The 25,987-nt window shown below is 42.8% G+C and overlaps 1 protein-coding gene across 1 annotated transcript; it reads right to left on the bottom strand.

Annotated features, from left to right (window-relative positions):
* Window positions 1-3,893: 3,893 nt before the first annotated feature.
* On the bottom strand, window positions 3,894-25,068 carry pamr1b (peptidase domain containing associated with muscle regeneration 1b). The gene is made up of 14 exons (XM_030096874.1): window positions 24,859-25,068; window positions 18,422-18,598; window positions 17,535-17,660; window positions 16,943-17,057; window positions 12,787-13,004; window positions 11,985-12,092; window positions 9,542-9,712; window positions 9,223-9,414; window positions 8,194-9,027; window positions 7,936-8,112; window positions 7,128-7,194; window positions 6,777-7,006; window positions 4,990-5,348; window positions 3,894-4,874 (listed from the first exon to the last, which is right to left on the bottom strand). The coding sequence occupies exons 1-14, from the start codon at window positions 25,013-25,015 to the stop codon at window positions 4,293-4,295; spliced, it is 3,513 nt and encodes a 1,170-aa protein (XP_029952734.1). The 5' UTR covers window positions 25,016-25,068; the 3' UTR covers window positions 3,894-4,292.
* Between the last annotated feature and the right edge of the window lie 919 nt (window positions 25,069-25,987).

Here is a 25,987-nt window from a genome sequence, read left to right as displayed (position 1 = left end):
GGCTTTTTGAAGGCAGATACACATCCTTCCAGTTTTATATCGAGGAGCAGTTAGTTCAAAAGTCCATGAGCCCTGATAGAAAAGACGCAATCCAGGCCAAGTATCTGTGCTTCCTCAACAAAACAGCATTGAGTTGAAGTTGAAACAATTATCACTTTTTAACATTTTTTCTTTCGGTTTCATTGTTTACTGAAATCTCTTCAGCTCAAAGAGTCCTGTTCTGTTTGAAATTCACCTCAAAAACTATTTTATGTGTGAAAAATGCATCCCTTCATTAAATGAAAAACACCTGATTAAAAAAAAAGTTAGGGACTTTCAACAACATATTATCCTTCACATCTTGTGGACAGATTGAATACTGTTGCTATGACTCACATTTCATTCTTGTTCCACACAGGTAAGAACAACATTAAGTTTTGCTCGAGGCTTCACCCGCATTTTTTAAAAGCTCTAACATCTGCAGGAAGAGAAATAATTCAGTTTATTTAATATGACAAAGAAGTGAAGCTGACTTTTCTTTATTTTGATTTGCTGCTTTCACGGGTCACAGATAATGGGTTTGTGTTTTTCTTGTGTTTGTTAATGTATTATAACTGTAGAGTAGATCGAGTCATCCCCAAACCTTGAAAACATTTTTAAGAAATGAGCAAAATTAACAAAAAAAAAAAAAAAAAAAACATATTGCTATAGGCTACAGGGTTGCAAGAGATCTAATCATAGTTTTACTATCTCCTGGAATACGACATGAAACTTTTAAGGATAAAATCAGAGGATTAGAATTGAACATGCTCCAGTAACAACCGTTTTTTTCCACCTTTATAAACAACATAAACTAAGTGACTTTCCCATGAAGAGGAGGGTGTGTTGCATAACAGAGGCGTCGATCAACAGTCACGGAGACGTTAAAAAGATGAGATGCCTCTCAATGTTCCAGTTCATCTTGATCTATTACATAGCTTCATGTGAAGAGCCAAACTGCTTGGCACTTTCATATCAAAGGGGTTCGTTGTGTTTCAAGCACATGACCTGTTCAAAATCAAAGGCTGAATTGAGAATAACAGTCTGCCTCTTTGCCTCAGGTCATTACCGAGTGTGCAGAAATACACCTTAGACTCTGCAGACAATTGCCTGGAAGAGGTATTGAACTATGTGCTCAGCCTTGTCTATCTGAAGGATTTGCTTCTGCACTGCTGAACGGTACACATGTTTAAAACAACGTCATTGGCCCCCCGCGCAATGATACGCACAAATACAGATGATGCATGCTTCCTGCTGTCTCTTTCATTATCTCTGCAGCTCTCCCCTGATTTCCTATTGCTCTCTGCTCTCAGTTCAGCAGCGACAACCAGTTCATTTCTGCCTGCCTTTTTTGCAGCTGCGAGACAATCACAGCTATGAAATTATCAGATTTCCACTCTTCGCTTCAGTGGCAAACCACTATATGGTGGGAAAACACAGCTGGGGCTTTGCATCAGCGCAGCAAAATTGCATGTTGAAACATGATTGCATCGTATTTCATACAGAGCTGTTCAGACCGTATGAATGGATGTATGTTATTTTATAGTGCTACATGCAGCTGGTATGACTGAATAACGCCCTGAACTGTTCGAGGTATATATACTATAATACAGCACACAACACAGCATACTCTATGTATGAACTATAATAAGGGCTTGGTGGCTATTAGCTTGCAGAATTCTTCTGACTTCCCAGAATGAATTCCTCTTCCTCATACTCGGTCAGAATACTAATAATGGAAGTGGGTTCTTTTTTAGCTTAAAGGGCGCTTCTCGCCTGAGAACAAAGCACAGAGGGCCCACCGGGACAACTGGGAAACCGGACAGAAACTTACACATTTTTGTGTAAATCCAGTGTTAAGGATTTTGCCCCTCCGCTCTCCAGCGTGAACAACTTTCTCTTGGTGGCATTTTCTCATCATTACTCCGGTACTTTGCTCGGGGTTAGGCCTCCATTCCCAGGCCGGTCAGCTCATGGTTAAGTGCCGCCGGTGTCTCTATTGATGATGCCCTGTGAGCTAACTGGGGCCTGTGAACTGACAGTCTCCCAGCCCGGGTGGAAAGACGGTCCTCCGGAAAGCATGGGACGAGGCTGAGCTGTTGTTCAAAGTCTGTAAATGAGGAGAAGAAAAGACAGTGTGTCTCTGGTAGATGGTTTCTCTGTGAAGGAGAAACGAGGACTGGACAAATGTAAGCACACCCAACGGAAATATCGTGTATATGTTTGCATTATTTGGGAAAGTGAATATTTGATCCCTTTTAAAACAGGACCCAAAGATGAATCATAATTAAATAACTCTTGACTGATAAGTTGAACTTGCTACTGATACAAATGAAGTGAACCAGTCAAAACGACAATATTAAAGTTCCTTCCATCTTTCTTTCTTTATCTATAATCATCTTTATCCATCTGTATTTTATACAGTTCAATTCACGGTAGAGCGCATGTGTGAGAAACATCATGGGCAGATTGCCAGTCCATTACATAATATCTTTACACAAATTGTAACGGACTAATTAAAGATGTGATTGATGTAATATAAAGTCTATTCAGATTTTAACTGTCAAGTTTATTACGCTGGTTCTCCACTGCTTCTTAAAGCAAACCGGACGTTCTCAACACTCTTGGTGTTTTTATCAAAAACCACCTGGACGGTTCAGCATGACACCACAGTTCACCTGTCAAAGTTCTTATCTCTTCCAAAGCAGTCAGATAGGTGTCAAAATTGAATTTCTTTCTCATACAAATGGTCATTGCCCCCTAAATGCTTCGTGCCTTTGGCATTGTGTGGCATTGCAAGACAAAATGGTGAGATATTTTGTCATTAAGGCAGAGGAGCGTTGAAATATTCTTCATCTACCATTCAGTCTTTTAGAGTTTACTCTCCTCACCCTCCAGGTTAGGCTCCTCACTCTCACGCCAACAGATTCATATATGGTATTCATGGTATTTCAGCATGTTCTTGACTCATTTGACAGTTTGACCACTGATCATGTGATGACTGATAGAATGAAACGATGCTATTTTGGAGAAAACAACCAAAAGACTGAGAATCAGTGAATTAGTTTAGATCACCACAAACTTGGAAATTGATCTAAACATAGACTAATTGTACTTAATCATTAATCATAATGAAAATCAATCATTTTCAAAGATGTTCTGAGACACTGAGACATGTACTTTAACTTCCATTTCAAGAAATGAGCAAAACCACTGAAAAAAAATACCATAACAAACACTTTAACAAGCATGATCTTTGCACTGTTCCCATTGATTTCTAGGGTTCCTGAGAATATTTACCTTTTGTTGGCCTCCATAGGGAGACAGCTAACCCGCTCAGCACCCTGCAGACCGACAAAATCTTACTCGCGACTAACTCTGAAGTGTACACGTTAAGTTTTTTTCATGATTCTGAGAAATGCATAATATTGCATGCTGCATATTCATGTTTGGTTTATCCTGTTTTGAACTCCTTCATTGCTAAATGTAGTGAAAAGCAGTGGAGTGGCGCTCACCCTCCACTAGCACTGTGTTTTTTATTGCTCCCTTTTGGAAAGCAACCTAAGCTGCAGGTTCTCTCTGCAAACATGTCTCTGAATCACAGAGGAAAGTCAGGATGGAAGTAATTGATTCAATTTGAGCACAGTGGGAGTAATTGATCTGTGAGTAACGTGTTCAGTTTATGGTTGTAAAAACGGTGCGGCTCTGACCTGAATTCATTTGCACCGCAGCACAAATCCACTGTGTGCTTCACAGAGCAAATACAAGGTGTTTCCTTTACATGATGGCGATGTAATGATGTGATTCTCCATCTTGCACAAATTTGACTGCATTCATAATAAATGTCTCACTCAAAGTAACAATAATTTCCACACCAACATTTTATTTAATTAAAAAAAAAAAAAGGTTTTTCACTCATTCAATACAATATGTACATCCCAGGAGTCATATGGATTTGATACAATAATATGTATATATATACATGAGTACAATCCAAACCATCATCAGCCGGATGCTCAGCTGAGAGGTTCATTGGTCATTTTCAAGTCTTGAAGCTCAGGCTGAGACCTGAACACTGAAGTCTTCAGACAAAAGGTTCCTGCTCAGCACATCCGATGTGTTAGCACCCCCTTCAGCTCGAGCACTGCACTGTCCAGTGTTGCTTCTGCATTCAATCAGATAATGCCCTTGTTGTGCATCAGACTAAAAATCTCTTAGACAAAATTAATACGCTTAAAAAACAGGCAGAGTTGAAGATAACGACTGTCTGAGTTTTATTTCATGCTGCTTTCGATCCAGTCTTTGAAGTTGGCTACGCGTGTGTAGACCGTGTAGAGGTCGGGGTCACACTCCCCCTGATCGTATCCGAAGCTGACCAGTCCCAGAAGTTTCCACAGCCCTTTGTTCGCCCCCTGTGCCTGTTTAAAACCGGGATAGTGCGTCTTGCTGCTGCTGGTTTGGTCTTCAGAGTCTGCAGGGAGGACCAGGACCCCTCCGGTGTCAGAGGGACATATGTTCGACGGCCCGTAGTCGGGCTTCTGGCTGGCGCAGAGCATGTTGTCCGTCACGCTGACGGGCACGCCGTTACGGGCATATTGCTGCTCGCACGGGACGACGTCGGCCAGGTGGACCAGGCCGACCCTCGCCCTCTCATCAGAGCCCAAGCTCGAATCGGGCAGAGGAGACCAGCCGGTGACGAGCCCCTGACCGGAGGTCAGCTCCTCCTCCTGGCTCTCCGAGAGGCAGAGAGGCAGGACTTTCTCTCCAATCCTGGCTTTGTCAAACGTCTTGATCACAGCCATGTCTGAGTCGAGAATATTGGGGTCGTAGTTTGGATGAACAACGATAGAGGCAACCTGAAAGACGAAGAGATGCGTTTGAAATTCATAATTTGTACATTCCTTCATTTAAACCAAAAGCCTCCTCATCAGTATTCAGCCTCATTCAGCTCATGACCGCCCTCCTGCTTACCCTCAGGTGCTGAAGCCCTTTGCTGTCTCTGTGGTCGTCGCGGTAGTGCTTCCCAACCACCACTTTGATTTTGGCTGCGTCCAGAGGGTACACCTTTCCCAGCTCCGTCACACAGTGAGCCGCCACCACCACGCTCCTCTGGTTGACCAGAGCCCCGCTGCAGACCAGCTGCCAGTCCGAGGCCCGGTTGTAGTTGCCGTCTCCTGCTGCACCGTCCTTCTTCGGGGAGCCCGCCTGGCCGTCTGCCTTCGTCACCTTGATCTCTGCGTCCTTGGTGGAGCGGCGGTAGATGGCTGCCAGCCAGGGCCAGTGAGCCTCTTCCGGCCTCTGGGGGTCAAAGGTGGGGTGCTTCCCACACACTGCCAAAGAGGAGGTGACAGGATGAGAGGTGAGAGCGCAATCAAGGGGAGAGGAGAAAAACTGGGTCTGCACTGAGACTGTGTCAACATTTGGAGCTTTTTTGTCTTCTGTCTCAAATTATTTGTAAGGTTGGTTAAAAAAAAGATTCATACAATGAGGAGCATCAAGAAGAAAAACCACACAGCCCTGAGAAATGTGAGCGTCGGCCTCAAGTAGGCAGGAAATGACTTCCTAAACAGAGTTTATCAGCACGGGTGCTTTTTCTACCTCATATTATTCTCAGGAAAATAATTTTCTTTATAAATCAACGAAGTATTAAATGATAACACAGGTGGATCTGAGCTGCTTTGGCTTCTTTGCTCCCTCATAAAACAGTCTGCCTCAACCAACAAAAAGAACTGAGTGTTTGTTGACAGTGTGCAGAGCTGTTTTATTAATGTTGCGCAGAGCTCACAGAAACAAACGCTGCCTCCGAATGGCGATATGACAGTTATTCAGAAAGTACACTGTGAATGATCTGATCCACGGCCAAGACAGAAAAACAAAGACTGACACACACGAAGAGCCAATCTAAATTAAAAGAAATGTGATAAACTTCTCATTTAGACCTTCTAACTATCTATATTACATTTGGATCTTTTTTAATAAGGGCGCATTTAAAGTGGGAGGCATGCCTCTTTCTGCCATTAGATGGCAGCAGTGAGTCAGTTTATTTTCAGTTCAGGTCTTTTGAATTTCTGTCAGAGTTTGTTTTCCACTTGGTAATTTTCAGGAGCTGCAGCCCCTGTTGTGTTTCCACTTCATTTGGTTGTTTTTCTATTTGTACTGAGGACAAACTGGGATTCGCAGGAGCGGACAGGTTGAGCTGAGCTGGCCGAGTAGAATACCATGAACAACTGCAAAGCATCATGACTATTTATTGATTATATGAAATGTATTGCAAAGTGTACCTTTAAAGTCAAGAATAAAGTGCAAAAACGTTTAGTTTAATATGATTTTATGTTCTTCACAAAGTGAACAAATAGGGGGAAATGCACTTTTGCATCACTGATTTGCAAACTGTTCTCCATTTCCTTATCTTCATATTATGATACAAGACAGATATAATAAGATGTATTTTTGATTAAATTCTAAAGTGAAGCATTTCAGTGAAAGATAGGGATGTTTTCGGCTCTCATTGTCTCTGTCTCAACTCTTTTTATCAGATAATTGCACTTGTGCTTACTGTCTGAGGGAACATTCACTAAATGAATCAGTCAGTGAAAAGAAACCCAAAACAGACGAGGACGTCAAAGAAATTAGTGAAGATGCTGACAAGGTGCTGACCGCTGCCTGACAGCTTTTAGAAGCACAGATTACTCTTCTACTTTTTCTCATGATGATGGGTGTCAGTGGTCAGATAACCAGTGGTCCTCTGCTGCCCTCACCTGGTGAGCAGGACACATGGCGTCCGCTCCACTTGCCAGTCTTCAGGCAGGTGCGCCGCGAGCTGCCGGCGTGCTGGTAGAACTGAGACGCACACTCATACTCTATGTGTGTGTAAAGATGGTGGAAGCCCTTGGGCAACTGGGAAAGCACTGGAGGGGCTTTAGTTGGGCTGAGAGACTGCAGCTGTTGGCCCAGAGCAGAGGAGTAGAGCTTGTGCACAGGTGTTTTTCTGAGGATGTAGAGAGATCAGCAGAGAGTTACTCCCTTCAGGTCTTCACTGATGAAGCATCACAACAGCATGGATGTTGAATATTGGCTTCATTTATAACATAATGCATGTATGAACAGACCTGGAAGGGGCCTGAGGGGGGAGAACTCTTTGTTTAACCAGCTCTGACACTTTGGGCTCTCGACAGGCTGCATATAAACACATGAACACACACACACACACACACACACTCATGATGCAAAACACAAGGCTGGCCCAGGTCCTCCTGAGCATTTTTGTTTAATCTGCTTTAAGTTTAGACAGAGACCGCACTCAATGCACTGGATCTTCTCATTTCTTCACTATTTATGCATTTTTTTTAAACAATACATCAAATCACGTTGGCCTCTTTCTCATGGTCTGCGCTCCATCATCTGCAGAAACACAGTCCTGCACTGATCAGTTTTCAGCTTTCTCTTGGTATTGCTTTGTGTTGTCATTTCTTCCTGTTCTTTGGACTCTTTGCCGGCACCTCTGGACCTGGAACGCCACCATCCTGCATGTTTTTAATTTCTTCCTGATCCAGAAATTCATGATCCGCTCAAATTGCTGGCCACCACCTCTGAGTCTGACTCTATGAGAGGTTTCCTCCACTGCTGATTACCCTACTTGAGGCTTTTCCTCCATATTTGACTTGATAAACGTTAAATGCAGTAAAAAGACCATCATGTAATTGGTGCAAAAATATATCCTTATTTGAATTACGCTATGTACCATGCAAGCCAACTGGCTGCTGCCTCGTGTTGTTTTTATAAATATAAGATATTAACACAAATCTGTATTGCTTTATAGCCATTAAATACAATTTAACAATCAGGGTAAAAAGGACATCAAAATACTAAATATGATTTGAAGCGTGAAGCGAACGACCGTGTGACAGATGACCGTACCTCTGACGCAGAGCGGCGGCTTGCCGCTCCATGTGCCATCCGGCTGGCAGGTCCGTCTGGAGTCGCCGCTCAGGGCGTAGGAGTGGTTACACATGAACTCCACCGTTTGGGGCTCCAGCCCTGGCACCGTGTGGTGGTAGCCGTGGTAAAGGCGAGGCGGAGGCGGGCAGGGTTTGTCTGGTTAGAGAAGAGAGAGGGTGAGAGAGGCTGAAAGCCAGTCAGGAGGGAATAATACACCCTTTTTTCTTTTTTTCTCACCTGTAAAGCTTTGGTTGACTTCTTTCTCCTTTTCTTTCTCTCTCTCCCTTTCCAGCTCCTCCTTAGTTTTCTCTGAAGGTTCCTTTCTTGGCGCTACTTTTTCCTCCACTGCTCTGTACATGGTCATATTGACTCTGGTGGGAGTGATCTTCCTCCCTGAAGTTGTCGATACGATGGTATTGTTCACTCTTCTTGTGTCTTTGGTCTCGTACCTAAACGTGTTGTTCGTCATCATTTCCAGTTCGAAGATCTCCACGGTGTTGTGGCCCTCGGATATGACCGTCCTCAGCTTGGTGTCGTTGGGCCCTACTTTGTCCGGGTCTCTTTTCCCGTTCACCTGCTCCTCCTTCCTTTCCTTCTCTGCCTGTCCCTTGTCTTTACTCACTGCTTCAGTGACATCTGTTTTCCCCGTTTCCAGCTTCGTGCTTGGACCCTCGCCTCTTCTCTCAGGTGGTTTTTGTGACTCTGGCTCCTTCTCCTCGACGGTATTCAGGCTGTTATCTGGGTCTTTACTGTCTACTTTATCTTGTGTGCCTCCAGTGGGCTTTTCTGACCCAGTATTTCTCTCCTCCAGCTCTCCGTTATTTCTGCCCTCGGTTGCAGTTTTCTCTGGAATGGTCACGGTGTATTTATCTTCTGTGCGGACAACTGGTGTATTCTCTTGTCCGATGTTTATATCTTCCCCTCCAACACTTTCCTTTTCTCCACTTGTGTCTTGACCTTTCTTTTCAGTTTCGCTGATATCTTTGTCACTATGTTTATCTGCCTCTTCGCCTGTGTCGGGCTCTTTCGTTTTGTCTCTATCCTTTTCTGCCTCAGTAAGGGTGTTATTCACTGTGGACACAAAACGTAAACAGAAACAGTTACATATTTATTTGGTTTCATCTGATTGTAAATTCAAAGTTGGCTCATTATGCTGAATGTCTCCAGGCTCAGGACTTATTTTCCCTTTTAACTGTTGTTTAAGAAACAAAAACAAAATAAAATAAAATATCCCCAATAATTTATCCACTGTGTCTAATTTCTGACCTTTTGTGCAAAGTGGAGCGGTCCCGCTCCATGTGTTGTTTGGAAGGCAGGTCCTCTGGGAGCTCCCTCTGATTTCGTATGGTTTGTGGCACAGGTATTGCAAAGCAATGAGGACATCGTTGGGACCATAAACCAAGAAGTGGTCCCCATGAGCCGGCCTGGGCGGCAGAGTACAGACTCTTTCCACCGGCACTGGAAACAGGAAAGAGAATCAAGCTGCAAATCTGCTTTTTTTTTTTTTCCATGGTCTGAGGCAATAGGCAGGGACGAGCAAATCAAACACACACATTATGAGAAACTATTCCCATTACTGTCTCACCACACTGAGGGGCAGGCGCACTCCAGGTGCCATCCTGCAGGCAGATGGCGGTACGAAAGCCCTGCAGCTCGAACCCTGGGTCGCAGCGATAAGTGATGCGCGCACCAGAGTGGTGAAAAACGCCCTCAGTGGAACCGTGGGCGGGAACTGGTGGCCTGCGGCATCCCACCACTGGGTTGAATTAGAAGAATACATATTATTTTTGTCCTTTGTGCTCTCTTAAGGTATATTTTTCTTTATATTTAACTTATCAAACCAGTTTAGAATCACCGATTAACCTCGTGTGTGTCTTTGGACTGTGGGTGGAGACACATGCACAGGGAGAACATGCATCCTTCACACAGAAAGGCCCTCAAACTGGATTCAAACCAGAGGTTTTGTCTCGCTGAGCAGTACTTCTGAGTGTGGCCAGAGGAAAGACTCCCCATTCTCATTAAAAACTTCTCCAGTCCACTACCCTAGAGGCTCATTAATGAATAATTTCACCCATCAAAGTAAAGTGTGAACAATTTACATCCAGATTTGAACAAATGGCTCGTAAATGCAGAAGAATTAGATGCAATAAAAAAAGATTTAGTCAAACTTCAATTTCTCTCTCTTGCAAAAGAAGGATTTTATGAAGGAGGAGGAGATAAATAATGTTTTAGTGAAATATTGTTTGTAATTTCGACATAAAATGTAACGATTTGTGTGACAACTGATGAAACCATCGCACATCCTGTGGTTTGTTGTGTCTACTTCTGCTGATTTCCCAAAATCTGCTGGCAGTTGGTGCGATGAGGGCCCGATCCGCCCACCAGTGAGACGACTAAACACACATGTTAACACCGCAGTTATCATACCATTACAGCACGCATTGTGTAAAGACCCCTCCGGAGATTTTCTACATTGTTGACTTTAAGTGGAACTGGATCCATGAAACGCGCTGTCTGTGGTTTTATCGCTCGACGCTGAGGAGCCCTCCCTGTAATCTGGGGCGTTTTTTTGCCTGACGGTGTTTCCAAAATTCAGTCCTTCAGGGAACACATAATTTTGACGGCCAACCCAAAGCGGAAACATAAACTGTATTTGACCTTTGAATAAGCATGAAAACGAAGAAGCACTCTAAGGTGTTGTAAGTTTCGTTGTATTTTCACAAAATGATTCATCTTTCAATGTCTCCATAGGTTTAATAAGATAAATCTGGACTTATTATGGTAGAATGATAACGTACTCAGTATAAACAAATATGAATTGTCAGTGTATCATCATTCACTTCGTTAATACTTTGGAAACTATGTTTTGTACTGAAAAAGATTAGACTTGAGAATAGATTAAAGTGTGCTAAAATGAGAGGAAAGAGAAGAAAGTGTATTTTCTGTGATCATGCCCTCCAAATTCTCATATAGAATGACTTTTAGCCTCAGCTTGCAACAGATGACAGGTTGGTTATTAAAGGCATTAAATATGGATGGTGTCGGGCGCGTGCTTAAAATTCTCCATGTGACTCTGGGGCACAAATGGAGACTACATTTCCTCTGCAAAATGTGAGACATTAGCGTTGTTCCATTAAAATTAACAGCTGAGGACTCCTCATGGGAATACAGATGAATGTGCGCTGTGTGGAATGAAACTACTGCCTTCTTTATGGGCGCCTCCTCCAATGGAAAAGCCGGTGCTTATTATAGGCGCGCAATTGTTTCGCCGTGGGTTTTATGGACTGGAATTTAACCTTGGAAAACAACACCAGGAGTGAAAAAGTTAGTGGAGTTCAGGAAGTCTGCTTTTGCAGGGTCTTGAGGGAGGTAAGGTAGGTTAAAAAAACAAAACAAAACACAAATTAGGGTAACACACCCATAAATAAAAGGCCTTACCACACCCTCAGGAAACAGTACCCCACATGGTGAATCGGCCACACAGGTTTAATCTGGGATAGTGTGGGTATCTTTAGCCTTCTAATTTTGTCAATGCCCTTTTTTTTCTTTCTTTCTTTTTTTTTTTTGGAAAAACCATGTGCAATAAATTTAACAGAGCTACATTAGTTAGGTGGTCATTCTGCTGGACTTTGTGTATTTCTTTAAAGAAAGCCTGCAGATGGGACTGGACCGACCAGCTGTCCTGAGCTCAGTCCAGACCACAAAAATGTCCCTTGTGACGGTGAATCACTGCGCCTCAGGGCAGCAGCAACGGCAAGAAAGACTAAAAGGAAAAATTAATTCTGATTAAATTTCTCATTGCGAAGCACATCCCATTCCGGATGACGTCAACCAAAACAATTCAGGGATTTCTAAAGCATTAGTACTGCAAAAATTATCCATGTCTTTGAGACATTCTGTCAGATGGAAAGTTTATGTCACACCTTCAATGTGCAATGGAAACTTGATCGGTCTCCTCTTTGTTTAGAACCTGCATGCATTTTTTTTAAACTATCCCCCTTACTTGCAGGTTTAATTTCCACACTCACCATGTTCACATCTTTTGCCGGTGTAGCCGGCCAGGCAGGCACAGTGGTAAGTGTAGGAACTGTCCAGGATGCAAGTCCCGTCATGCAGGCAAGGGGAAGAGCTGCACGCTGTAAACACACAGATGCATCACTTAAAGAAAGAAAGAAATGCTGCCCTTATTCACAGGAGATTTCACAGTGTGCTTGCAAAAAGAAAGGCTGGAGGATGGGAAATGTATTAAAGCTGGAGCCAATTAAATGTCTTTAATTTCAATAGTTTTTTTTCTGCATTTTCATACACAAAAAAAAGAAACTGTTTACTTTTACTGGACCTGGCCTAGCTCCTGGGAATTTATGAGCGTGTGTGTGTGTGTGTGTGTGTGTGTGTGTGTGTGTGTGTGTGTGTGTGTACTCTGAATATGAGGACATTTCAAAAGTATAAGGAGCTGTCTACAGCAGGGCTCTGCACTGATGAGGGCTTTTGCCTAAACATGTAGGTACCAGTCCTGCACTACCAAAGGCGTTTTATGACACACAGGACCCTGGGCGTCATGGAAACCACTTTCTTGTTTACGTTTGTTGTGGTCCACGACTCCAAACGGTGCTCCTGTTCATCAACTATCACATTACAAATCACTTTTTAATGATGACATTTAAAAGCATACTTAATACTGACTTAGCGTTCAGTTCCATGGCTGAGGTTCAAGATTTTGGGTTCTTGGAAGAAGAATATTTCACTAAAGTAAAGAAGGAATTGTTATTTCAAAGTAGTACCTGTCTAAGTATTTTTGTTTTTCTTGATTGTATCCTCCAGGACACATACCTGAGCTCTCCTGAAAAGTGGCAAAGAAGCCGTCGAAGTTCTTGTAGCCATCAGACACAAAGAGAATGTGCAGACTGTTGCCGGAGCTCTGCAGCGGAAGAGGCCTGTTGTTCCCACAGAATCGACCGATGACACGCGAGTTGAGGCTGTCTCCGTCCCGCACCTCCACGTAGTCGTAACGGCAAGAGTGATGAAACTCCAGGCTCAACATCATGAACCTGCAAGTACAGAAAATCTAACAAATGTGGAAAAACAAATCCCAAAATCCTGAGGTTGTGTTTATGGAAAGGCTCGGAATTGGCTGTTCATTGTAATCAAACTTTTCCTCAAACTGATGATGCTCTTCTTCTTTGACATTTTTTATGAAGAGTCTTAAAATAACCTCTGTCTTATGTATCCTCCTTCATCTTTAAACCTTACTGAGAGAAAGAAAGAATCAGTGAAACTCTTCAACCAAAAAAAAAATCATATGCAAAGGTAGAACATGCAAACTCCATTCACAGAAGCCCAGCTGGGATTGAAAACCCATAATATTCTTACTGCGAGTCCAGAGTGATCAACACTACAAGCATCTATTGAAATTATATGAAAAACTAATCTGTTGAAAAATCTCTTTATCAAACGTTTCTGCTAAAAATAAAACAACTCTGGCAGACATGTGATGTGATTTCCCCCCCTGTCATGTGGCTCATTGCTATCATCTGTGAAAGCTGTGGTTTTATTCATCATATTTGTTTTTGTTGCATTTGACTCTAAGCGAAAACACTGATCACCGGAGCCTCCGACACAGACAGGCATGAGCAAGCAAGACCAATATAATTACGCGTTACAAATTCACTCCTCGATTACATAACCCGAGATGTACCACTTAAAATTAATGGAGGCACAATCACTGCTGACAGTTGGCAGCAATAAAGTCACAAAGAAACCAAACGTGATAACGATCCCTGACTTGGTGGCCCGCGCACGCTTTAGGGGCCTCCTTAAGAAATGTCTGCCTTGCTTTAATGGGTATTAAATTGTTGAGACACATCATGAGACGTCCATTAATTAGTGTCACTATATTCCTTCATGTGGTCTTAAGTGGAGACAATAAAGTTCAGCTCTAAAATGTCAATGAAATGGATCAATAGGCCTTGAATCAGCGTGATTACATCATTTTATCATTTAATACAAATAGTGGAAGTGGTGATTGCAGTTTTCAGCATTTCAAGGTGACGTATCATCAGATAACAAAATGAACTGGAGCTGCTTCAGGCCTGTTTAAACAAGAAGTCAAATGATGAAGTTTTCAATGTGAAGTTGCTGGAGCGTGGCGTTGAGATGCAGGATGAGGCTGGATGAGCAAAAACACCAACAGCTCGGCTCACCTTTTCATTGATTTCAGATAAAATTATCTTGGCTTAAGACTGTGACTAATCTGAGGAACTGATGAACTCCACACAAGTCATCTGGCATGACCCCAAAATCCCTTATCTCAGTGCTCCGAGCCCCGGAAAGCAGAGAGTAATGAGATATACAGCAATGCTTGAAGGAATTAATGCCAGGTACAATTCAGAGCAGGTAGAAAAACCCAGACAGTAATTTCCCAGTCATTCAGCCACAAATGTAGGACTCTCCGTTGGGTGTTTTTTTTTTTATTCAGGGTTCCAGTTTGTTGGGTGTATTTCAGATAAAGATGTGAAACACATTTGCAGCCACGTTTGGACAAGAACTGGAACTGTAATCCATCCGTGTCGCCTTCCCTGTAGCAGTAATGTTTAATGAAGTCCTTTATATATAGTGTTCGGAAAAAAACACCTTGGAAACACTGGATATATTTTATAAAGAGCATGTGCTGCATGCTCAGCTTCAGTCCAGCTGTATGGAACTTTTCCTCTGCTCAAACGTTCTGCATAAATGTTTGCTGGTAAATTTTTGCATGAGTAATGGAGAAACTGACCGAAATAGAAAGTTATCACAACATATAAAGGAATAATTTTCCAGGAAAAAAAAAGAGAGAGAGAGAAGCTGTTCTGGTTTCCACACGCTGCTGTAAACCTGCCACCAGACTATGTCATTCATAACGCAGAAATATGTGTCGAGACTGGAAATGTGAGTTCAGCCGGTCAGTCCTTAATCACAATCGCAGATTTCAGACAATGAAGAATCCAACAAGTAGGACGTCATGAAGCCGAACCGACGTGAATCAATCGTTTTGACTTTGATTTGTTCCCAGTATGCATAACTTCATCCTGACCGGGGTTTTATTCGTTAATTTGTTGGCATGCATGAAGCGGACATCGCCAGACTTTTGTCCAACAGACAAAAGTCCAAATGCTGACTGCAGAGAGATGAGTGTGAGATGAGAGCTGCTTCATTCCCATCATCCCCAGAGGGAGAAGAAGCCAAAGTACAAAAAATAAAAACTTTACAATCCAGTCTGGAAATGTTACATGTTGTCGAGGTGCTATGATCGGTAATAACAGTATAGCTATGATTGGTCAGGACAGAAGTATCAGGTCTGTGTTTTGCTTTGTTTGTGGTTTCCTGCCATTTCACAGCTTCTCTCGCTATTTTGTTCTTGAACTGCAAAAATATTAGCTGATTAATACAGACATCATTAAAAGGACAGGTTTTTTTTTTTCATTTATTACTGTAATTCTTGTGGTAAGCATTGTCACATTAGATTTATTGAGCAATTCGAAATTTCTAGTTTGTTCAGATTTGCTCTCAAGTGTGACCCGTCTCACCTTCCAGTGTCACACTTATGTTTCACTCTCCTTTTCCCAGGTGTGTGTCTGTACTCCTGCTCTCTCCTCTCCTGCGACTGATACTGTCTGTTTCTGTTAGTTCGCCTTAGCTCACAATCCATTGCTGTTTTCAGTGATTGATTAGTCCTGGACTATGTTTTTGTTTTACTTTGCGGATTTATAGCTTTTGGATGATGATCTTCATCAAGGTTGTTATTTTATCTAACCTGCATTTGCAATCCAATATCAATATTGAGTGAAAGTAATTATGAAGTCAACCTTTGGATGTGCCAAAACCTTCTTAAGAGAGATAAAGCCAAAGTAGCCATTTTTGGAGCCAAAGACGAGAGCTTAAAAACGAGTGTCCTCTAGCGCCTTGAAATCTTAGTCTGGTCATAGACTCTGATCTCAGCTGTATTAGAACAATAACAAAGAAATACAGCAAGGGTGAAACTGACGTCTCCCCAGGATTTACAGAAGCTAATCCAGGGGTCTGTCTTCAGCCAAGTTGATTAAAGTAAAGCTGTTTTCACTGGTCGATCAGACAGATGCAGCTCATCCCAAACGCTGCTGCTCCACTCCTCACAAACACCCAGGAAGTGGACCTCATCAGTCCAGTTTGCAGGTCTTTACACTGACTTCCTGTCGCATAACGAACTGGTTTCAGAAATATTATTACTGGTCTTCACAGCTTTGAATGGTTCAGGCCCAAAGATTTCTCAGGTCATCTGGATCAAACCTACTGCCGGTTCCCAGACTAAGAACCTCTCAGACACAGGAGCTGCTTTTAGTTTCATGCACCAAATATTTGGAGCAAACTCCCTGAAAACCGCAGGATGATTCCAACTCTGACTTCTTTTAAAATGTGGCTGAAGAACTTTGTTTGCTGCTTTTCGAAAAGTTTTGATATTATCTTTAGTGTTTTAACTTCTTGGTTGTTATCTTTAGCATTTTTTCAACTGTTAAATTTGTTGTATTTTACTTTGTTTTAATTCATCTTTCTCATTGTGCAGACCAACTGTATATGCTTCTTTGTGTAAAGCACTTTGAATTGCCTTGTTGCTGGAATGTGCTTCTTTGCCTTGTCTCACAAGTATAACGACACATTTTTGAGCGGCAAGTTCAATATAGCGATATAACTAATGGATACAGAATGATTTATAGCCCAGTATATGAAGTGTTTTGCTCAGAACTGCTATAATCTTTGCCAAACTTATTCTGGCAAAGCAGACTTCCAGTAAATTTTTATGAACCTGTGTAACGCCCAGGTTTTTTTTTTTTTTTTTTTTTTTTGTTATATACCTACTCTACATCTACATCTAAAGCATAAGTTACTTTCATTTGGGCTCACTAAAGTGTGATGATAATCCTAGCATTTGTCCCAAAACTGTCAGTGAATGCAGCCTCAGATCACACGACCTCACCTGAGATCGATGGTGAACGGTTTGTCCACTTGTATTGTCCACTCGCACCGAGCGTTGTTGGGATAGCTCTCCAGCACCAGGTGGCCTTGCTGTTTCCGAATAACACCCCCACACTCTAAAAGGCACAGAAATAGAACTCTGGAAATTCAACAATGATTGAGTTTGGTTGCAAAGATACAGTGATGGAGTCCCTGTTATTGAAAAAAAAAAAAAAAAAAAACAAGTATAAAACGATGCACACGTGAGCTAAAATACAGTCCGCAGGGCTTCATGGTTTCTGTTTTTAATTAAATGTATACATGTTGTTCCAATTGGTAGATTATTTAAATTTAAAGGCTAGAGTCAGTGTCCAAATGTTGCGTATTAAAGTGTTTTATGGGACAAGTGATTGTAGCCTCTAACATGTCATTCAGATCTTTGCGGAAAATCTTCTGGGCAAGCGGCAACTTGCCAAGTTGGCACAGTCGTTCCAGATGATAACAATTCAGCAGGGGAGGAAGGAGAGAACAGAGAGGGCATAGTATTCGCCTCACTTATAGAGGAACGGATCGTGTACGGTGGAGGCGTGTGGGATGTGCGACAGAGGACTCACTCATGCAGTCTCCGCCGGACCAGCCGGGCCGGCATTCGGCGCAGAACTCGCCATTGATGAAGAAGTTGTCTCGAGGGCCCCATGTCCCGTTGTTGCAGCGCTTACAGTTCTCAAAAATGCTGCAACCTGAAAACAAGTTGAGCTGAAATAAGAGGCAGACTGAGGGCATTTTAAAAAAAACAAAGGTCAGAGAAGTCGCCTTTGGTCGTATGGAAAGTTCTGTCTGAACAGTTTCAACTGAGAAGTGAATCTCTTGCAGACTTTTTGCACCGACTCTGCTAAACTCATTGAGCTCATCTTTCACTACAACAGAATGTGAAAACACATCTCCCTGAAATAGAAATGTGCAGCACACGCGCTCGAAATGGCTTCCTGAGAGGATGGGTTTTCACTTAAGAGACCGCTCTGTCTGTGGGGAGAAGGAAATCTACATCCGACCTGAGTACAGGTAAGAATTTTAACAACAAATGAGATAGGTATGCGCACGTATAGATTTATGATCCCGCAAAGGGGCTGCAGTGCATTTCAGTGTAAAAAAAGAAACAGTAAACTGTGATATACAGGTAGCCGTTCAATCCTGAACAGCTGCTTTTCCCTCATAAAGGAAAAATGAGCACATTCAAGCTGCAAGGGAGACATTACATACGTCTCGGGGTGGGGGGTGGGGGGGCACGGGAAATAGCATGAAGTATGTGAGAGCCTACAACACATGTTTTCAAAGTTTCTCGGTTGATTATGCTCTTACATACATGCACGTGCACGCTACTCCCACTTCATTCTCAAATCATGGTTTCGAGTGTCATCACATCACATCAGATGCTAAATCCTGTAATGACAAGTAGCTCTTGGTGATCTCGGTGCAGGCTGTTTCTTTCGGGCGGTCGTACCTTGGTGGTAGATGCAGGGGTCACACTCGTTGGCGGAGTTGCGGCAGCAGGGCACTGCGTAGCCCACCGGAGTCCCCTGAAGGGGGCACTTACAGCGGATCACGTCGTACTCGCAGCAGCCTCTGCACATCACGCTCCACTCGGGGCCCGGACAGTGGTTGTACAAGTACCTGTAGTCTGGAAAAAAAAGGAAAAAAAAAAAAAAAAAGAATAAATTCAAGCTCAGCAAAAGCAAGACTCATTATTTTTTTATGACTTCTCACATGGACACAAATCTAGTCAAACATGCACTGCAGTGTTTGGTTGGTAAGGAAAAAGTGAGCGCATGATGTTGCACATTAAGAGCATTGGAAGGGAACTGGTGAGCCGCTTGTTTACCCCAGCTGCTGCTCTTCGCTGCTTATTTCCACTGCCATATGGTGTCAAGCTCATTTTCGGGGAGAAGCAGAACTCCCCGGTTTACCTCCTCTCATTACATCAGACAACATGCCAAAATGGTAAGCTCACTGTCACGAGAAAACACGATCCAATCATTAATCACAGAGCTGGATTTATTTTTATTCAACTTTCATTTCACCAGGCAACACGTCGGTCTCGACAACAACACTCCGGCTTTGGGAGCGCTTTTGAACACGAGTGTAAACACTCTTTGTGAAGTTTTAACCCAATAAATGTAATGTTTCACTGGACTGGAAACCAGTGACTCAAAGACCTTTGAGTTGCTACAATTATGTAACAGTGGATTTTAAAAGCTGACACAGACAAGCGGAATTTTTCTCGTGACAGATGTGGATGGAGAACTAACAGAAGCTGCACTTTAAACTTGGCACGATTTCAGAGCAACATTTTTTACCTCCTCCCCATGCTGCGATCATAACTCACTCCGGTCCTTCAGTCACAGACTTGTTTAGCCATAATTGTAGTCTGAGCTTATTTGTTATTTTGCAAATCTATGTAGAACCAGAACGGTATGAAGTATGAAGTAGAAATGATCAATCAGAGTTGTTGATGATCATCAAGAGAAGAGAAGCGCAGATGTCTTGGAATGCCGAGTCGTCCCTGCCGTCCTTCCACGTTAATTATATTATAAATTCTGTCTCAGTCTGGCATTCTCTTTAGAATATTTCCCTTGGAAGTGGTGCGGCACTCACAGCAACATCACTCATACAAAAAGCAGGTTAGGCAACGCCACTGGGTCAACTCTGAGGTCCTTTCAGGACACACCATTTGCAGAGGTTTTGATTGATGACTGTTTCCAGGGTGTTTGGACAAGATTTCATCAGGTGGATTTGGAGGCTTAGACGACATATACCTTCAAGACAACTCCAGCTGTGTCAGACAATGTCTACAACATGAAAATCCACAACATTCACACTCCTGTTGTGACTCCAGTAAAAGTGTGTTGCAGAGAAAATCTGAATGTAAACTCACTGCCATTCAACTTTGTTGCTCAAGCCAGAATTTTTTTCTTTTCTTTTTCTTTTTTTTGGTTTAGCTGAAGTCATCTCCTCAAGAACAAATACTTTCAGACTGTCATTTTTGTGGATTTATTTTGACCATGTGTGAGAAACCACAAACATGCGTGGCATGGGCTTGGCCTGTGCGCTCTGGGATGTGTGTGTTGAGACAAAAGAAAAACATACTGCATAGGTTATGCACAGTCCCATGACGAATGCACAAACATGAAAATACCACAGATATCGCGGTTTATTCGGAGGCAAGTGAAAACATGTTCCATAAGATTCTGACTGAAAACTTCAATTGTTGTCAAATGTTTTTGAACTTTGTTCAGAAGCCACAACAGAAAGGCTCAAAAATGATTCTGCAGAAAATCACGAATGTGACATTTTTGAGTCACAGAGTTTGTGGATAAAGGTCTGATAATATCCAAACACACACAAATCCTCGACTTTGATCAGCTTGTTGCTATTTAATGTTAAAAAAATGTTGAACTCCGAGTAACCTGAGTATGCAGAAAACCAATGCAAGCTAAGGGAGAACATGCAAACTCCATCAGCAAAGTCCCTGAAAGAACCCATCATTTAGCACTGTCGGGTGATGCACAGCACCTGTTTATTAATCAGGCTTCATTCATTTCTATGATGTGACTTTGAGTTCCTCCTGGAAACTCAATTTACTTGACTTCATAATAAGAAGCATCACTCACTGTTTAAAAATAAAGGATGAAATCAAGAGAGATAACAAATAACACAACAAAATAAGTACAATATTCTAGTTAAAGCGGTGTGACTTGGTTCAACTGGGGCCATTTCTATAATTCAGTTTTTTTAAACTCTTACCATGCAACAGTTAAAACTTACAAATGAAAGCGGTTAAAAGGTGTGATTCATGCCTCTCGGGAATTAAAAGGTCCTCACACCATTCCTGCCTCTCTTGGGACAACTTCTCTACTTCCTTGCAGAAGATGCCGCTCGGAGAGACTGTGAAACCTGATTTATCGCACATAAACATGAAAGGGTCAAAAGACTTTAAAAGCTGGTCTGGTAATGTCATTACATGGATCACTGATGTGCATCTCGTCCTTCGACATGAAGATGAGGTCCTGCGGTTGTATTTGCCTTTCCTTGCGTTTTAGTGCGACGTCTAGAAATTCATCTTCTGTCTCACCTTCAATCCACACAATACAGCTCCGACTACATCCAGTTATGACGGGATTAGTTTCCAGATTTTCATAAGCTGTTTTCTCTCCGCTCCCGCCTGGGGTAAATAAACCTCTCCAGCAGCATTTCCAGTGTTTACACACACAGAATAAGCTGAGTTTGCCGACCTCCGGCTCTGTTGATAAGGCCGTTGTGTTTTTCTCTGAGGCATGACTCTGAGGTTTCTCCCCTGGAGCCGGACACACGCTGGAATGCATCTGTATTTTTCTGAACGGCAATCCCCTTTTCCTTAATAAGCGCTGATTTGAGGATCCATTTCTTCGCCTAACCCCTGCTTTGGCAGCAGCTCCGGCGCATTTCAGCAATGAGCTTACTGCCTTGTTAAAATGCATTTTGTGGAGGCTTTCAGGTCAACACCTGCAGGTAAATATAGACCCAACAGTAGCAATTTTCACGTGGATTTTCTTCTCTTTTCAGCGGTGGGAAGTCTGAACAGGTGTGCACGTGCATGTGTGTAACAGTCAACCGATGAATGACTTGTCCTTCAATGTTTTTGCTCTTTCTTTTTTTTCAACCTTGTATTTAAGTGTGTTATGCAAATACAGAAACTGACAAAGACAGCAAACATTGCACCAACATGCAAAGACCCCTGTAATTTAACCCCTGGCTCAGACTGTGCTTACTGTCCCCAGGTAATGCATGTTTAACCACAAAGTGGGAATGTTGACAGTTGTCAGAAAAGTACTATAAATAGGAAGAAATTCTTCTGATAGAGACGTTTATCTGCCTCATGGCTGCTCTTTCCACCCAACTTGTCTGATGCTATGTCTGATGATGCCTTTGTATTTTCCCTGTGCGGTGACAGTGCGTGTGTGTGTGTGTGTGTGTGTGAGAGAGACAGAACTGGCACCAAGCCAAACAAACACAATCAAACAATAGTGTTTTTTTTCCTCAACCTCTTTTGTATTGGCGGATTGGCTTTGCTCTGCTTTTTCCATTCCAGAAATCGAGCCCCTAAATGTGCTCATCAACATGTACGTGTGTTAATAAGCCATGGGAATAAAATTAGCCGCTACAGAGACGCAGCGCTGCAACAAAACAAGACATTTAACGCTCTCACGTTTTTATCCAGCCGGCACACCCTTGAAGCGAATCCAGACGCAGACGTCATTATTGGATGACGATTCACGTGGATCCAGTGACCTCCTGTTTGACCTCTTTATCTTGCTGATCTACCAATCGAATAAAAGCAACGGCAACCTGTCATCTGGAACAAGGGCAATGTATAAATGTTTGGTTTTACTGTTCAGCTCTTTTTATGCTTAATATGTGTTTTGTCTGAATATAAAGATCAAACGCACATTTCCGGAGCTTCTGGAAAACCTGCGCTTGTGTTTAACACACCACAAAATCTGCTGCAGGTGCTGAATTTGACCTTGCGAGTGCCTCAAGAGTTCACATCTGTTCCGAAACATGGCATCATTTTCTGGACATGACCCCGTCTGGACCGAGTGCAGACTAAAACCTGAGGTCAGCGTCTTCTATTTATTTATTTATTTATTTATTTATTTATTTTTAAGTGAAAAATACGGTTTCCGAAATGTCAGACGTCTTGGACATACCCTTCATGTTCAAATGTTTTAAGGAGGGCAGCTGTGCTCTCTGACATTTAAGCCAGTTATTTTTTTCTACTTTCAGCCGTTCCTGCTGACGCCTCAGAATCTCGTCTTATCTGCTTGAGTCTTGCTTCACTTCTCTAATATGGCCAAGTTATTTTTAACTCCAAAGCAGTCTTGAACTTCGACGTGGATTTCAGTAAACGCCTGCCCAGTGTTTGGAACTTTCTTGAAAATAGTAACATTGCAGAATTTGGACCGCTCTGTGAGCACGATAAAGCAGAAGTACCACCAGTGCAGGGTTGCAGAGACGTTGACCTGTCATTGGGGATGCTGGAGAATAGTTTTTTTTCTCTCTTTTTGAGGTGAGCCAAGCTATCTGTTTTGCTCATATTCAGGTTTTGTGCTAAGCTAAGCAAACTGAATGCTGGCCGTAGCTGCAGACAATCACTCAGGCTTATGCAAGAGAGCAACTGCTAAAACATTCTCTATCCCCAGTTTACAAGCAAACTCCTTTCACTTTCCCCCCGTGGCATCCAGCAGCACAGACACTTTCCTCTTCATTTAACCATGAAGCTCTGCAAAGTCTCCACCACAACATCATTACGTCCCACTGCTTCGCTGCTGTAATTAAGAGAGAAATTGTGTCCGAAAAGGTTGCCTGAAGCAAATGTGGAGGTATATGGTCTTTACACACTGCTAAATAAATAGTTCCTTCCTGACAAAATGGAGCTCGTTTCATGCTGATGTATCGTGGAAAAATAGATGTTTTTACAGCAGCTGCGAGTGCATGGGATGTGCATGTACTGTATGTTCGCGTGTACAATTCCTATTGCCTTACTGCCCACAACAGCTGTCTGGTATTTTGAGGTTGGAGTGATTTAGCTATCATGGAACAGGGAAACTCCCAGGGGAGCTCTGCGGTCACCGTGTGTCTGGATGTATCCTGATCTCTCGCAGCGCTGGTCCCAGAGGTCATCCTGTCGATTGCTTTAAATAAACTTTTCCTCAACCTGGAAGCCGCAAACCGAAAAAAAAAATACCCACCCCCACCCACCCACTCGGTTATCCACCATGGTGAAAAAAAACGGTATGTGCAGGAGTCTGAGATGTGATGATTGTTTTCAGCATTTACAACTGAAATCTTGAGTTTGACTTGACGTCACATGTGGGGGCTGTTAAACAGGAAGCCTGACATAGATCAAAAGAAACCTCTGTGGAGACACCAATCCGAAGAAATGGAATAAAAACACTGGAAGCAAGCTACAAAAAAAAAAAATGCTTGGTTTCACCCTTGTCCTTCATTAAAAAAAAGGAAACTTTCTTTGCACGCTCAAGAAAAAGAAAACATGTATCATCAGCTGATTATGAAACAAGCCGTGCAGAGGGTGACTCAGCTGACAACAACACATGTAGGTGATCTGCCAAGGGAAATTCTCTTTAAACACTCCAGCTGCTCCGCCCAACCCTTAACCGCATCGATCCACAAGTACAAATTGAGATTCTGTTATTTTGGGAATCAAGAGGCACGAGAGGGCAGAGGTTTGACGGGGAGCCTAGGAGACAGAGGATGGTGTGTACACAGTGCGATCGGCTCAAACGTGACTCATGTCTTCCTGCGGCAGTTCAAGTGGTCAGCCGGGGTAAACAGGCAGAGTCAAATTCAATCACAAGGAAGAGCTCAATCACAACACTTTAGCATTTAAAGAGAGCCGCTCACACAAAAAGGGATGAGTGCCAAGATCCAGCAGCTCCATTAGGACTCTGATTGCACCTCAAGGAATGTGTGGCGACATCCAGCCAGTGTTCTGTACTTCGTTTTTATTTAGGAACCATGAACATTGAGTAGGAAAGTAACACAGAGGTACTTTAATGGGACAGTAAACACACCCAAACAGGATAAGTTCCTGTGCTTTGTTTTCAATAAGAGCTGTGAAGATCAAGAGTGAACAAAGCTGTCAGTGGTTTCTTTACTGTCTCTCTATCTATATTTAAATAAACTTACATCACTGTGTCTCTGTCGGTCTTCTTTCACAACTGTTTCTGATTTCTAGTGAGCTGTTAAAGGGATAGCGGAGATGACGAGAGTGCTGATGCCGGCTTTTTGAGAACAAAGCCCCGGGACACTCTGCCAAACACAGAGGCAGGGAGAGGCAGAATAAGGAGAACAGAGAGTGGAGGTTCTTTCCAATTCCCTTACCGTAGGGCCATGCTGTTCCTTGGGGTATGGAGATGACCACAAAGAGGGTGACAGAGATCAGCCAGGTTTTCCTAGAAACAGGGGTGCTGTTCCAGGGGATCGATTGGGCGCCCCCATGAGTTTGCCTCAGTTGCAGTCCCGGTCCCGCAGACAGCATGCTGCAGTCTGGAACTCTGTTTACTTTCTGAACTCAGCTGACATCACCTACCCTCAGCCCTTCAATCCTTCCCTCCCACTCCCTCCATCTCTCTCTCTCTCTCTCTCTCTCTCTCTCTCTCTCTCTCTCTCTCTCTCTCTCTCTCTCTCTCTCTCTCCCTCTCTTATTTCTATCTCTCTCTCTTTTCTCTTTGGCTTCAGGTTACAGCGAGAAGTCCCACTTTACAGTGGTCTCCCAAATACTCCCCTCGCTCCGCTCACAGGAACGACGTCACTCCTCATGAATGAAAAGTAAGCTCCAGTGTTTTTATGTTTAACTCATTATGGGCACGTGCACGCGCACGCGAAACGAACCCCATAAATGCCAGTTTATGTTCTTCCCTGTGTGCCTCCCACAGTCATAATCAATGATGTGGTGATAGAATTTATGTCCACTGTGTGTGTGTGTGTGTGTGTGTGTGTGTGTGTGTGTGTGTGTGTGTGTGTGTGTGTGTGTGTTCGTGTCTGAAAACTCCCGAGGTCTCTGTTTTTCATGTTCACACCCAGTTAATCGTGAAAACAGCAGCTGAAATCCATCTATCAAAACCTCGAAGTCCCTCATTGACTTCAATTGCTGCTAATTAACACATATGGGCTTCAGTTACTACAACACACAACATGTTTAAACCTGCGTAAAACCCCAAAAAAGACACAAAATCCTTGTGTTGATTATAAATCCAAGCCAACAGTACGTTGTGACAGTGTTCCCATCCTAAGAAAGAAGGTGAAATATTAACTGAAGATTTTAACAACCATTGACTGTATATATGGGCTTAAAACAGCAAAAACTTGGAGACAACAAAAGAAGGTATCCAATGAAACCCTACTTGCTGTTTGTGTTGTGTTGTTTGTTTGTTTGCTTACAGTGGTTTTTGTTTTGATGTCCTCCTGGGTGTCTTATTTCTACATGATGTAACTCTGGGATTAATTCATT

The sequence above is a fragment of the Salarias fasciatus genome, chromosome 7 (genome assembly GCF_902148845.1).
Source record: "Salarias fasciatus chromosome 7, fSalaFa1.1, whole genome shotgun sequence".
NCBI lineage: Eukaryota > Metazoa > Chordata > Actinopteri > Blenniiformes > Blenniidae > Salarias > Salarias fasciatus.
This window is presented reverse-complemented; position numbering and strand designations above follow the sequence as displayed.